This window comes from Aphelocoma coerulescens, chromosome 14 (assembly GCF_041296385.1).
Source record: "Aphelocoma coerulescens isolate FSJ_1873_10779 chromosome 14, UR_Acoe_1.0, whole genome shotgun sequence".
NCBI lineage: Eukaryota > Metazoa > Chordata > Aves > Passeriformes > Corvidae > Aphelocoma > Aphelocoma coerulescens.
This window is the reverse complement of record NC_091028.1, coordinates 8,486,902-8,500,837: the sequence shown is the minus strand read 5'-3', so window position 1 is coordinate 8,500,837 and position 13,936 is coordinate 8,486,902. Positions and strand designations below refer to the sequence as shown.

At 50.9% G+C, this 13,936-nt stretch overlaps 2 protein-coding genes across 2 annotated transcripts; one reads left to right on the top strand and one right to left on the bottom strand.

The window, feature by feature from the left end:
• Window positions 1–465: 465 nt before the first annotated feature.
• On the bottom strand, window positions 466–7,378 carry UBFD1 (ubiquitin family domain containing 1). Its single transcript, XM_069029515.1, has 7 exons — window positions 7,115–7,378; window positions 6,577–6,843; window positions 6,278–6,486; window positions 5,274–5,339; window positions 4,968–5,073; window positions 1,886–1,968; window positions 466–666 (listed from the first exon to the last, which is right to left on the bottom strand). Exons 1-7 carry the CDS (start codon window positions 7,140–7,142, stop codon window positions 556–558), a joined length of 870 nt encoding a protein of 289 aa, XP_068885616.1. The 5' UTR covers window positions 7,143–7,378; the 3' UTR covers window positions 466–555.
• A 108-nt stretch (window positions 7,379–7,486) lies between these two features.
• EARS2 (glutamyl-tRNA synthetase 2, mitochondrial) lies at window positions 7,487–13,828 on the top strand. The gene is made up of 9 exons (XM_069029514.1): window positions 7,487–7,694; window positions 8,182–8,337; window positions 8,481–8,670; window positions 8,925–9,397; window positions 10,224–10,332; window positions 11,000–11,153; window positions 12,303–12,433; window positions 12,698–12,833; window positions 13,145–13,828. Exons 1-9 carry the CDS (start codon window positions 7,523–7,525, stop codon window positions 13,226–13,228), a joined length of 1,605 nt encoding a protein of 534 aa, XP_068885615.1. The 5' UTR covers window positions 7,487–7,522; the 3' UTR covers window positions 13,229–13,828.
• The last annotated feature ends 108 nt before the right edge of the window (window positions 13,829–13,936 follow it).

The window sequence follows — 13,936 nt, the reverse complement described above, 5'->3', positions numbered from 1 at the left end:
AAATTAGTTCTGCTACCAAAGAGTGGAAGCTGCCCTGGAGGGCCAGCGGGATATGGCTTCACCGAACAGCAATGCTGCACACTGCTACAGTTTATTCTTAAAAATCTGCTCCTCAAAGTCCCAGTCACAACCAAGTAACTAAATTAAGTCTAATGCTGATAACTGAAAGATTATGAAAATATTTGGTTTTGTTCAAACCATGTAAAAAATCCTCAATAATACATTGTAATATTTTCTTTTTAAAACTAAACTGGAAGATCAACTCTCAGCAGATTTAAGTGTATTACACACGATATTTTGTGAATTAAGATTTATTGATTTCCATTGTATTTGCTTTAAATATGGTTGAAGCTGACTGCAGAAAAGGGATGGTGAAATCTTTAAGTTAAAAGTAAACTAATGGTGAAAGAACATCACCTCTGGCTTCCATCCATGCCTCGTTTAGCATGTTTTAATAGTAAGTTCCAGGACTGTCACATCCAGGGATGTTGGAGGCCTCTCCCAGCAGTGTCCTTAGATTTGTGTCATTTTCCTGTGCCAGAGGTGAGCGTGCTTTCAAAAATACTGCCACTTCCCCAGCACCGTGTCTTTGATTGCATCGACATACTGAGTTGGGACCCAATAGACCCAGTAGTAAGATGCTTCTGTTGGGCCCAGCTGAAATGCCTGCAATTAAAAATGACAACATTTACACATGGGAACAAGGAGCTGGTCCCAGTGGACAGGCACAGCTCGTCCACTGCCAAACCAGACTAGCCTGTCCCACCTGCTGCTCCCTCCAGCACTCAGGGCATCCTACAGCTCTTTGGTGGGCAATTAAAGGAGCATTCCAGAGAACAAGAGCTGCAGAGCACCAAGGAAACCACGAGCTCTTTCCTTTTACAACATCACAACAGCAACCAAAACTCCTGGCCAGTTTCAAGAACATGAGGAAATTATTCTAGTAGACAGCCTGAAGCATAACTCAGAGTCTCTAAAGAAATGACAGAGCTGAGAATCCAAACAGGAACTAAACAAAACAATGACCATGTTTTTATAGTCATAGGATTTTATATTTAGACTTAATGTCCTCTTCCCAATTTCTCTCCTATGCCCAGAAGAGGGGCACCATGGCACGTCAGAGCCTCTGTTCTTGCTGTGAGATAAGTATATTGCAACGTGTGCTGAAGAGGACATCTTCTTACATGGGTGATCAAAAATCAAGTATTTGGACAGAGACTAGAGCAGCACCCTCCTGCAGGCCATGATTTTAAGGAAAAACATTTCCCTTTCCTCCCCCTAAAGAAGGAAACAGACTTCTTATAGAAAAGAAACTTACTTCAACATTAAAAAACAGTTACTGTACTTTGAAAAGTAGGATCTTAAAAAAACCCCATGGATTAAAATAAACAGCCAAAAATTCAGCACATTAGCACAGTTCTCTTCTGAAATGTAACTTTGCCAGATCTCATGCCAGTTGTTCAGAAAATTACAGGTGTGCAAAGATATTACAGCATCAAATCTTTTTTTCTTAACCTCCATCAAGGTCTGTTTATATAAATACCACAGAAACTAGAAATTAAATCAGGTAGCAAAAAATATCACTACCATTAAGAAATCATGAGCTATGTTGTGAGTATGTTTACTGGCTTAACACTGTCACAGTCAGAATATACAAAATTATACTTAAGCACTTCATGTTTGTGTGAAACCAGTCCAGATTTCCACACAGCAGCAGATATTCAGCATGGACCCAAAATATTGGCAGTGTGAGAGGAGCCCATGGCCCCATCTCCACAAAGCTGGAGCCAGCATCCACCTCCAGCCTGCTCTGACCTACAGCCTCAGTAGTGTGCACTGTGTGAAGGAATTAGATGGTTATGATTAAAGTAGAGCTGTTACTCACCATCATGTGATAATCCTCATGGCCTTCAATAGGTTCACTCACCACATTTTTAATGGACCCCATGGGTAACTTTTCTGTTCTCTCTACATTAAAATTGATCAAAGTATTATTTCTGACATGCGGGAAGCAGTATTTCATATTAATTTCATACACCACCTCCATTAATGCCAAAATCTCCTCAGGTCAACAGTCTACCCTCCAGGTGAGTTTTGGATACCTGCTGCCCAGGACGTGGTGGCTGCAGCACCACACATCCCACAGCTGGCACCCCAGTAGTGTGAAGGAATCCAAAAGTGCATCACACAGTTCCCCTGCATCACATGAAGTATTTCAGTGTTCGTGATTTGGGCCTAGACTGAGTGATGGGAAATCCCAAGCTTTACTTAATGTTTTCACATAAGGAACTCCCCTGAGAGCAGCAGGGATGCTCATCCTAGTGGAATCTAGTCCTAGTAGGAGAATATTCAGGACTAACTACCAAGGATTATACTGAACTCTCAACAGCAAGGCTGAAAGCTGGCAAAGATAGGCTGACCTAACTCTGAAAGCTTAGGCCTGGCTTTACCCTGTCGCAGAGTGCAGAGAAGCACAGGGAAGGAAAGGGAATAAAAAAGAGTAAATAGGGAAAGAACAAATAAGAAAAACTGAAGCCCCAAAAGGACTACAATTACAAGGCAGGGTAACATCAGCCAGCCAGAGGCAATGACAAGAGCAACAAAGTACACGGTCCAGGGCAGAGTTTTCTTGTCAGCTCTGTCCTCACTCCTTTCTGAACACTCCAAGATCCTGCCTTTCAGCTCAAGCCTTCAGCATCAGCCAGAAGTTACCTTCTCAGATACAAGACAAAGAATACCCAAAACACTTTACAAAGGAGAAACTGAACTCTGAGTTCTTGAGATAGATCTATTTCATTTGTGATCCAAAAAACCTCACACCTACCTACAGAAGGCACACAGGGAGATAAACTCAGTGATGTAAGGAAAAATATTCTCTGCCTCAGCACTGTAACTGAGCTCACTCTGAACTACCTGTTCAGACCTGTGACTTCATTCATGAGTGGAAACCCCACTCTGCCTTCCTTCAGCATCCCCCAAATCAATTTCTGCTCTGAGTATCCCAGCAACAGACAAATCCCATTATCAATACCTTCGTGCAACTGACACAGAGCAACTGAGGAACATCTGCCTGTACCAAACTTCAGACTACAAACACCTGCACAAACCCTCTGTGAGGCCCAGGGAGGCTGCAGGGGTGGGGGGAAGAACCAGCTCCAACTCTCCAGGGCCAGCGAGTGACAAGCTGTGTGAACATCCAGATGTGTTTACTCCAGCCCTTACCTGCTGGCCTCTGCCATGGGTTTCTCAGAGTAGGAAGTTTTTCCCAATAACAGCCAGCAATTACAGCCATTCCCTAGAGGCAGCAAGCTGCTGCTAATTTGGGAAAGTAGGGAAACAGGTTACAGGAAACACATGACTACATGAAGAATCAAATTCACAGCTTTAGGAACACTACGTAGAACACCTCAGAAACACTATACTTGAAACCCATCTGGAAGGTGATGAAAGAGATTAATCACCTAAATACTGTGCATGGATTTAGAACCTGGGACCACTAACAGAAAAATCTGCCTGCCCAACCTATAGAGGAAAAACACCGCCCAATGCCTTGCTCCATCACTTCACCCAGGAGAGAAATCATTGCAACTGGCATCAAGAGAGGTTTTAAAGCCAGAAAAAATCTTCACAGTCAAGTCTGTCCTACAAAGAAAGGGTCAAAAACTTTTGACACTTCTGCTTACTTTGGAACTACTGTAGCAGCTGGAGGCAGTATAACCATCCAATTCGGCTACTTTACTGGGACAGTGAGCAAGCACTTTCATCGCTCTTGCTCATCACTATATCCTGCCCATCCTAGTCAAACTGAAGGAGCATAGCTTCCTTGGCAGGTGAGGGGATCCCAGTGTCCCATTTAGTCCCAGCCAGCAATTAAGCACCATGCAGCCACTCACTCCCCCTGCCCCACTGGGATGGGGAGAAGAAATGGGGAAAAAAAGTAAAAAACTCATGGGTTGAGGTAAGAACAGTTTAATAATTGAAACAAAGTAAAATATACTACTACTACTAATGGTAATAATAACAGTAATAAAATCAAAAAGAAACTCCAAAGAAACTAGTGATACCCAATACAGCTCCTCCCCACCCACTGACCAATGTCCAGCCTGTCCCCCATCAGTGACCAGTCCCTTCCAGCCAACTGCCCCCAGCTGATACTGGAATGATGCTCTGTGGTGGGGAATACTCCTTTGGCCAGCTCTGGTCAGCTGTCCTGGCCCTGCTCCCTCCCAGCTCCTTGAATGCCTCCTCACAGGCAGAGTCTGAGACACCAAACAGTCCTTGACTGAGGGAAGCACTGCGCAGCAACAACCAAAACATCCGCTGTTATCAGCATTACTCCCATCCTGAATCCAAAACAGCTACTGGGAAGAAAACAAATTCTATCCCAGCCAAAACCAGGACACAGACATCCTCAGCAAGGCACGTTATCCCCACATCATTCCCAGATCCTCCTGGCACCACTCATGACTGCAAACCAACCCCTCTGCACAGCACCACAGTTGTGCGTTACTGAGACAAGACATAATTTTGGCTGGAAGGACACAGAGTGCCGGAGATGCCAACACTCCTGGTTTCTATCCCAGTTCTGAGCTTTCCTTCCAAGTCTTGGCTAAGCCACTGAGCCCCTGTGTACTGCTGGCATCAAATCCATGCTTATGGAGTGCTTTTGAGATATGCCAGAAACGTCAAATACTATTGTTTACATTTGGAGCCAGGAACAGCACACTGGGCCAGTCTGCTGGCACCACTCAACTCCAGTTTTTCAGGAACTGATGTGGAATATCAAGTACTATTCAATGACCTGGGAGAATGGCACGTGAGAAGAGGAAACAAAGTTTTTTGAAGCACTATAATACCAACATCATTCCCTAAACACATCTCAGTCAGAGGAGAAGCTTTTCTAGGTCACGCAGTTCAGTCACAGCCTAATCACCAATTGTTCATCCCCGAGGCTGAGAGGTGCTCACCTTTTGTACCAATCCACAGCTGGTCTTGCTCGAGTTTGAAGGTCAATCTGACTTTCCCCCCTGACTTGTTGTACATGCCGGACAGCGGCACCGTGGGCAGACGCTCCTGCAACGAGACACAATCAGTCACGGGCAGGGGCTGGGACAGAAAAGCTACATTCTCTCAACTTTTTAAGCATAAGGACCATCCATCTTTCCAGCTTTCTGCTAAGACAGCAAAGAATGACTGAACTAGCGGGGAAATGTCTCAAATCACAAAGAAGTCTCTTTTCTGATTCTGAGTGTCTCAAGACCTTATTCACGCACCTGCACACCTTTAACAGAAGGCATCACATCGTCAGGTTTTCCTTTATCCAATACTTTTCTGTGTTGCTACAATATAAAAAGAGAAATTAAATTCACAGAAACATTACAAAGCTTTGCAATGTACTTCCAGCTGCTCCCCCGACTACATCCCAATGGCACTGAGAGACAGCTGAGGGCTGTTCACAGGCATCTATCCCATGGGCATCAGTTCTTTTCAAACTTATTGTGCACTTTCTAATATATTCTCAAGAAATTACCAAAATGAACAGAACTCCAATATAATGCCAAGGGTCACAGCCTTCTCAAATACACACACACATAAATACATGTCTATAAAAACCAAATTGTTACATCCAGTGAACGGCAGAAGCCCTCTGTGACTGGCAGTGCAACCCAGCAGCAAACCAGAACGGATTAGAGCAGTGGTAACTTTTAAATTCACACTCACAGCTTGTACCTGGCTGAGCACCTTTAAGAAATGATGGGACTGACACTGAGTGTGAACTGCAATAAATCACAGAAAACCAACAGCATGCTTCATAGAGGCACTACTTAATTTTAACCAAATTTATTTTGAGAAAGGCACAGGGCTGGTAATACCTTGAGCTGGCAATCCTTCACCAGCCACACTGCAGCACCACCAAACCAGCCTCACTGCACTGTGCTCCAAAATGTGAGAGAAGAATTAAACACCCACATTCCCATCAGGGCTGGGACAGCTGAGGGAACTGCTCTCTTGGTGTTCATTTTAAGCAGTTTTTGGAGACCAAATTCTTTTGTGCCAATAAAAATTAGTTATGTTTTAGACAAAGTTAATCTGGACTGTGTTTGCACTAACATCCATCAAACACTTCCATTTCTTAGCCAAAACGCTTGGCTGTGCCTGGCACCACAAGCAATGTCTTGCAAAGCCCCAGTCCCTGCTGGACTAAACAGTTCTCTGCAGGAGAACCACGTAAATCCTACCGCTCCCCCACGCCAGCAATTATTGAGACATTAATAACCTTTTGTCTGCAAAGTGGCTCCTTTTTGTTTTCCTCAGCTTTGACCTCCTGTTGAGCAGCTTCTTTGGGTGTATTTACTGCTAGCACATCGTTGATGGTAGAGCCCACAACCATTATTTTCGCTCCATTTGTTACTTTGATTTCCCGCAACGTTTTCTCCTCTGGCAGAAGTCCCTTGAACATAACTTTCTGCATGGCCGGCGGGAGGCCTAGAGACAAGCACAGCGATTAGGAGCCCGCGGCAGCGGCGAGGGAGGCGCGAAGGAGGCGCGGGGGAGGCGGCGGCGGTCCCGACAGACCTGTGAGCGAGTGGATCTTCTGCTTCAGCTCGGCTCCCGTGCTGTCCAGGCAGAACTTCACGTCGTACTTGTTCTTGTTCCAGATCACCTTCAGCTCCACCAGCTCCCTCCCGCTGTCCTCGTCGCCGCCGTTGCTGACAGACGCCTGCGGGGGCTCCCGGCGCTCCTCGCCCTCCGGAGACCTCCCCGCCGCCGGCAAGCCGCCCCCTCCGCCGCAGCCCAGCGGCAGTTCCTGAGGCTCCGCCTCCATGCCCGGCTCCTCGGCACCTGTGGGGAGCGGACAGGAAGATCCTGGCCCACGGGACGCTGCCCCGGCCCGGCCCCGCTCCAGCCCCGGAGCGCCGCCCGCAGTGTGTCCGGGGCCGGCTCCCCGCGCCGGCGCCTCCCAGCCCGCCCCGCCGCCCCATGCACCGGCATCGCGGGCTCCGGACACCGCGGGCTCCCGACACCGCGGGCTCCGGACACCGCGAGGTCCCGACACCGCGGGCTCCCGACACCGCGGGCTCCCGACACCGCGGGCTGCCGGCCGCGCTCGTACCATCAGCGGCGGCAGCGGCGGCGGCCATGATGATTGTGTACAAATCCGCCGCGGGGCACGCCGGGAAACGCTGCCGCCGCTGCTGCTGGGCCGCGCCGGCTCCCGTAGCCGCCCCCGTCCGCCCCTCAGCGTGGGGACGGTGCGGGCCCCCAGATCTCGCCCCCGCAGCACCGGCCGCGCTGCGCCGGGAGGCGGGAGGGGCGCCGGACCCTCCGCTCAGCTCCCCGAGCAGCGGAACCCCCCCTGCCCTGCCGGGCCTGTGGCGGCGGTCGCAGTCCCCTCGCGAGACCGGAGGAAGCGGGTGGAGGCACCTTTAAGGGACGCCCCGCCCCCGGCCGCGATGCGCGCAAGGATTGGCTGCCGCGGCCGGGCGGAAGCGGCGCCGCGGCCACGTGGGCGCGTGGCGGGATGGCGCGAGCTCTGCGCGCGCTGCGCTGCGCGGCGGGATCGGGATCGGGATCGGGATCGGGATCGGGATCGGGATCGGGGTCCGGGTCCGGGTCCGGGTCCGGGTCCGGGTCCGGGTCCGGGTCCGGGTCCGGGCGGGGGCCGCGGGTGCGGTTCGGCCCCAGCCCCACAGGTAACCAGCCCCTCGGCAGCCCCGCCCCTGCCCGTCCCCCGGGGCTCCGCTGCGGCGGGGGCGGGGCTTTGGGTTGGAAAACATCAATTCGGACGCTCGAGGGGCGGGTGTGGGGAAGGTGGGTGTTGGCTTCCTGGAGAGCTGAGGGGTTGATGCTCCTGCCGGAGCTCCCGGGCTCGCCCTGCCTGCGTGTCCCGGTGCCCTCCTGGTTATGCGGGGTCACTGTTAGTGTACTGTGGCAGTGCCGGTCCTGGCCTGTGCCAGCTTATAACGGATTTCCCGGTCATTTCAGGGAATCTGTTCGTGGAAGCAGTCATCCATAAGTTATTTTCATAGCCTATGCCCCCGCAGCTGTGTTCGTGCGGTCAGCTCCCGCCTCGGTAACGCTACTATTTCAGGCAGCATCCATCGCCCTTCCAGCTCATATTTAGAACTCTCCCCATGGTCTTCAATGTGACAGTCTCCTTTGATTTCCCCACGACTACAGGTTTTCTGCATTTGGGTGGCCTTAGGACTGCTTTGTACAATTATATATTTGCCAAAAAATACCAAGGGACCTTTATTTTAAGAGTGGAGGATACAGATCAGAATCGGGTGGTGCCCGGAGCTGCAGAAGGAATAGAAGATATGTTGGACTGGGCAGGTATTTAGAAACATCTTTCATTTTTCACCTACTGAAACCTTATCTTTCTAACAGTACTCAGTTTGAGGGTGGGTTTGGCTCTGCCTTTGTATGAGCTGTTTTGACAGCCCAGCTGTTCAAGTCCTGCTGTGCCGATGTTCCAGGTATTCCCCCGGATGAGAGCCCCGGCCGTGGCGGCCCCGCTGGGCCCTACGTGCAGTCGCTGAGGCTGGAGCTGTACCGCCGGGCCAGCGCGGCGCTGCTGGACAGTGGGGCTGCCTATCACTGCTTCTGCACCCCGCAGCGCCTGCAGCTGCTCCGGAGGGAGGCTCTGCGCAGCCAGCAGACCCCACGGTATGAGTCCCTGTCCCCCTGCGGGTTTCTTGGGGCTGCGCACTTGCAAAAAGCCACTTGGCAATGGGATTGTGCCTCGCTGCCCGTAGAGAGAGAAGCCATGTGTCACCCTCCAGAGATGAGGTGTTTGACTGGATGTGTAGTGGGCGGGTTACAGCTAAAATTCAGGCATCTGTTTAGAGTTTTGGGAATGTAAAAATGGCTGATGGTGTTGGCCTGTGTTGAGTGGAAACCTTTGTTCTCATCTCCCAAAGATATGACAACCGGTGTCGGCACCTGACACCCACGGAAGTGGCCCAGAAGCTGTCACAGGGCCTTGACTGCGTCATCCGCTTCCGGCTGGAGAAGGGGGTGGAACCCTTCCAGGACCTGGTCTACGGCTGGAACAAGCATGAGGTGGCTGAGGTGGAAGGTGACCCTGTGATTCTCAAGGGGGATGGCTTCCCCACGTACCACCTGGCAAATGTGGTAGATGACCACTACATGGGCATCACCCATGTCCTGCGCGGAACTGAGTGGCTGACTTCAACTTCCAAGCACCTGCTTCTCTACAAAGCCTTTGGCTGGGAGCCCCCTCAGTTTGGCCACCTCCCACTGCTGCTGAACAAGGATGGTGGGAAGCTGTCCAAGAGGCAGGGGGACATCTTCCTGGAGCGCTTTGCTCGGGACGGCTTCCTGCCAGAGGCACTGCTGGACATTATCACCAACTGCGGCTCAGGGTTCACAGGTAACACCATAGGCTCCGGCCTGCCAGGTCACGTCATGCTGACTTTGTGGCATGGGCTGGGTTTATTTTAATAGCTGAGAACTTTGTCAGTGATTGAAGGGGTCAGGAAATGGCTGTAAGGTAACCAGTCAGTCACTGAGGTGCCACCAGGGCTTCTGCAGAGCTCCTGTGAAAGGAGCTGGAATGGTGGAAATCTTTCTGCTGCTGTTCAGCCATTAAAATTGAGTCTGATGCTTAATGGGTTCCCCCTTGGGAAAACCCTCACTTCAAGGTTGAGAAACTGTGAACTCTTGGGAAAACTGCATTCTGTGGTTAATAATTGCAGTGTTGACAGACACCTGTGCCACTTCTCCTTTAACCTGACAGACCATGAGGAATTGAGTCAATGTCTCCTTTTGTGGTCCTTGCTGTGTGGGGATCTTAACACAAATTAACTTGTGTTCTGAGAGCTCTGCTTGGGAATGAAATCTTCCTTGGGCAGCGAAGCCTCTTAGCTGAGTGTTACTTCTCTCTGGCTGACTGAGGTGGAGGTGTTCCGCTGAGGAAGGTGATGAAGCCAAGCAGAATGTCCCAGTTCCTAGTGCCTTGAGTGTAGAGCAGGCTCCTGGGGAGAGGGCAGCATCCCGTGTGTGCCTGCTGACAGTTCCCTCCTGCCTGCTGGAGGATGTCCCTGCTGCTGCAGGCACTGCACAGGTGGCTGTCTTGTGTCACCTTTCCTCAGTGTGCTGCTGGCCTGGCCCCATGCCCGAGGCCAGTGGTGAGGAGAGTGGTGGTTGTTCAGTGTGGGAGCGCACACCCCTCTGATTCTGTTTGGGTTGTGTTGCAGAGAAGCAGATGGGGAGGACTTTGGAGGAGCTGATCTCCCAGTTTGAAGTAGGCAGAATTACAACCCATTCTGCTCTTCTGGACCTGGAAGCTCTCCCAGAATTCAACAGGTAAAATATTAGTGGTAGCTTTAAAATGTAGTAAGTACCACATCAGTGAGAATTTATTCCTAGCACTTGGCTTTGCCTGGAGGTTTTGTTTGCTGGATCAAGCATGGTTCTGGTGCAGCAGCTTTTGGGCTGTGCTAAGAAGTGTAAGTTTCTGCTCACACCGTTCCTGCCTCCTCTCCTATCCTGTGCACTGGGGCTGGCAACACTGGAAATCTAGGCAGAGGGTGGGTGTAGCTGGGAGGATCTAAAATCTTACGTTTATAACATAAGAAAATAACATCTAAAAAGAGTTAACACTTCTGAAAGGTTCCTCTGCAAGTACACTTGTGCTGCTAGGACACTGTGCTGCTTAGAGTGGTCTCATCATCAGTTCACTGTGGGGCACCAGAGCTAAATGCTTCTTTGTAGAGTGTCTGACTGTGGTTTAGTGTCGCTTTTCTAACACTTCTAACTGAGTTTTAGCTCAGTTGGTCAGAGCATGGTGCTAATAATGCCAAGGTCGTGGGTTCAGTCCCCACATGTGCCATGCACTTAAAAGCTGGACTTGATGATCCCTGTGGGTCTCTTCCAACTCAGAATATTCTGTGATTTCTGTGAAATGTGGTTGGGGTGATAAGATCCAACATAACCCAAAGCAATCCAAAAGCAGGTCTTTTCTCTGTTACAGGGTTCACCTCACCCGTCACATTGAGAACCAAGGGCTGCGCCAAAGGCTCGTTAGGGAGCTGCAGGGGCTGGTGGAGCTCGTCTATGGGGATCAGCAAGTGGATCCAGATGTTCTGGAAGATGAATATGTGGAGCGAGTCCTCCTGCTGAGAAAAGTATGAGTAGTGACAGAGCACTGTGCCACCATTCTGGGAGCTCAGGTGTTGTGGAGATTCCTGGATGAAGACTCGGCTGAGCCCTGGGCTGTGATATGAGCTCTGCTGTGGCACAACCTGCACACAGCTGTCATGGCCAGCTCTGGTGGCTGTGTGCCAGCCAGCTGCCAAAATCCCCTGATACAGGCAGCTGAGCTGTGGGAATGGGCCTGGTGAATATCCTGGTGGTCTTTGCAGAGTCTTAAACTCATCCATACTTTGCTGAGCCAGCATGGAACTCCCTCAGCAGGGGGATGACGTGTCCCTGCTATGGAAGTGATCATGGAATTGCAGGATGTTTTTGAAAGACCCTTCTGCTTCCCACTCAGAACTGAACGGGGGGTAGTACTGGATAAGATCAGCTGTGGCTTTGTCTAGATGAGCTGACAATCTTGTCCTGTAGTCCAGGGAGTAGCTGGCTTGAGAAGGAAGGTCCAGCCCCCGTGTCCCTCATGACAGCGTGCAGGTCCCTCATGCTAGCAGAGGCCTCTCCTGGCCTCTCCCACTCACCTCTCCCCTTTGCTGACAGGGCAGCATAAGGTGCTTCTGCTTTGCTGCTGCCCTGGGCCTTGGAAGCAAAGTCCAAGCAGCCTCTGCCAAGAGGGATGAAGCTCCTGGAGAAACCAGTGGGGTTTGTGTTGGGAGCCTGGGTTTTGGTGAAGGGGCTGAGTGCTTGCAGGGGGAAGGTGACTCCAGCTGTTCCCAGTCTGCTCCTGAGATGCTGCTGGAGTATCTGGGAGATTCCTTGTGAAGGATAAAGCCCTCTGTATGGGCAGGAAGGGACGCAGCTGTCCCAGCGTGAAGGCTGCACATGGCAACAGGATGGTGACTCGTGTGGTTTCCCACTGCATGCTGAAAGGTGGCCACTTCCCCAGCTAGCTCTGAGTCAGCCACGTTGCTCAGCACCTCAGGGACAGCAATGTTCTCTGAGCTGCCTCTGTGTCCCCACTCACTCTGGGAGGCTCTGGGGGTGGAAAACCCAGCTGCCTTGCTGTCAGCACGAGGCCACTGCTGTGAGGGTGTGAACACTGCTGTGAAACTCAGGCTGGATGGAATTGCTTCCTCCACAGCACAGCCCTCTGCCCTGCCAGCTTTGCTTTCTTTCCCTAGGGTCACATAAGCCTCCTGAAGAATCTGGTGTCGAGTGATTACGCTTACCTGTGGGTCAGGCCCTCGGTGTCCCGGCAGCAGCTACAAACAATTTCTGCAGAAGTAGATGAAATAGGAAAACTAGTTTTAGGGTAAGTGTGCTGCTGTCTGAGCTGAGTAGTGGCAGCAATGGCTTCTCATCTCTGAAAATTGTATTCTTTAAAAACCTATCAGAATTACTGCTTTTTCTATGGATTTCCACATCTGTGGCATAATTCTGTGGTTTAAACTTGCTCCTTTGAATGAGCTCTGCTCTGGTGAGCAGAGGGAGCACCCTGGGCACAGGGCAGGCGTGAGAGTTAGGAATCCTGTGGTTTTCATGTCCCCAGACTGTAAGGACACCTTCTTTCCTAAAGGCTCATGACAAGGCAGGCAGCTGCCTTGACTGTGGAGGCGTTGAACAAAGACCTGAGAAGTCTCCAGAAGCAAACCAGAGAGACCAAGTACAGCAGCATGATGCAGCTCCTCCGCTTGGTGCTCAGCGGGCGGCAGGTAAAAACAATTCTGAGATTATGTGCAATCTGCTTTCACAGAGCTCAAACCCAACTTTTACAAAAGTTCTCCAAAGCCTAATCCTGGCTCAGCTCTGGTGCTAATCCTTCAGGTCCATCTGACAAGGGCTGGCATTTGCCTTCAGGAGGAGAAACCCCAAGCCTTTGTTTGAGCTGCTAATGACCCCCCCTCCCCCCAGTCTGGCAGCGATCCGAGAGCGAATCGCTCCATAGATTCAGTCACCATGATGCACAAACACGTGCCGGGAAGTTTCAGTTCCATGTGTTCAGTGACTCCCTCTGTGTTTGCAGCACGGCCCGAGCGTTGCCGAGATGATGGTGACTTTGGGAGCTGAGGAAGTGTGCGGCCGGATACACAGAGCACTGTCCAGCTGATACGGGACATTGGTGACGCTGCCAGGTGTGCACTCGGAGGTGCGGGCAGCACCTGTGTGATCATCTCTGATCAGATGAGCTGGGCTTTAGGCAAGGCAGGTGTCTGTGATGTTCCCATGCCTGTATGACCCTGCACTAAGCACAAACCACTTCGTCTGGGAGAGGAACCAAATCCAGATTCAACTCCATCCTACTGTCGCCTCATGCAAGGAGCCTGGTTTGCAGGGTGGGAGAAAAAGACATGTATCAGCATTTAAATTCAGACCATATGGACAGAAAGTAACTGGACTTCTGATAGCAGCGGAGCAGATTCTTTATGGAGAGGGCCTTGTAGGGTACCTACAGCTACACAACACAGTTCCCCAATAAATACCATGGGCAGGTATATATATATAAACAGATATATATTATAGCTGTTGCCCTCTTAGCTGCCCTGGTCTCCTACCAGGCTGCGTGAGCTGCTCGGAGAGAAGGACTCCTCCCTGTGTACTGTGTCACGCACGTGGTTCTGCTAAAAATATCCCTGATCAGGAGATTGGGATGTTTTTTCCTCTTTTGTCTGATGCCCTTTTAATTATTAAATTAACGTGGTGACTTTGATTCCGTTCTCACCAATACTCTGCGCGCCGGTGAGGGGAGGAGCGCTGGAGGGGTGGTGGCGGGGTGTTGTGCTGAGCCCACGCCCACAGCCCACACTTCCACGCCACG

Excerpts from the sequence above, each read along its gene's own strand:
- UBFD1 (XM_069029515.1), bottom strand. The coding sequence starts at position 7,142 with ATGGCCGCCGCCGCTGCCGCCGCTGATG. Across the intron at positions 6,844-7,114 it reads CGCCGCTGCCGCCGCTGATG|GTGCCGAGGAGCCGGGCATG; the intron begins GTACGAGCGCGG and ends CGCTCCCCACAG. Across the intron at positions 5,074-5,273 it reads CTTCTGTTAAAGGTGTGCAG|GAGCGTCTGCCCACGGTGCC; the intron begins GTGCGTGAATAA and ends GTCTCGTTGCAG.
- EARS2 (XM_069029514.1), top strand. The coding sequence starts at position 7,523 with ATGGCGCGAGCTCTGCGCGCGCTGCGCTGCGCGGCGGGATCGGGATCG. Across the intron at positions 7,695-8,181 it reads GTTCGGCCCCAGCCCCACAG|GTTTTCTGCATTTGGGTGGC; the intron begins GTAACCAGCCCC and ends CCACGACTACAG. Across the intron at positions 9,398-10,223 it reads CTGCGGCTCAGGGTTCACAG|AGAAGCAGATGGGGAGGACT; the intron begins GTAACACCATAG and ends GTTGTGTTGCAG.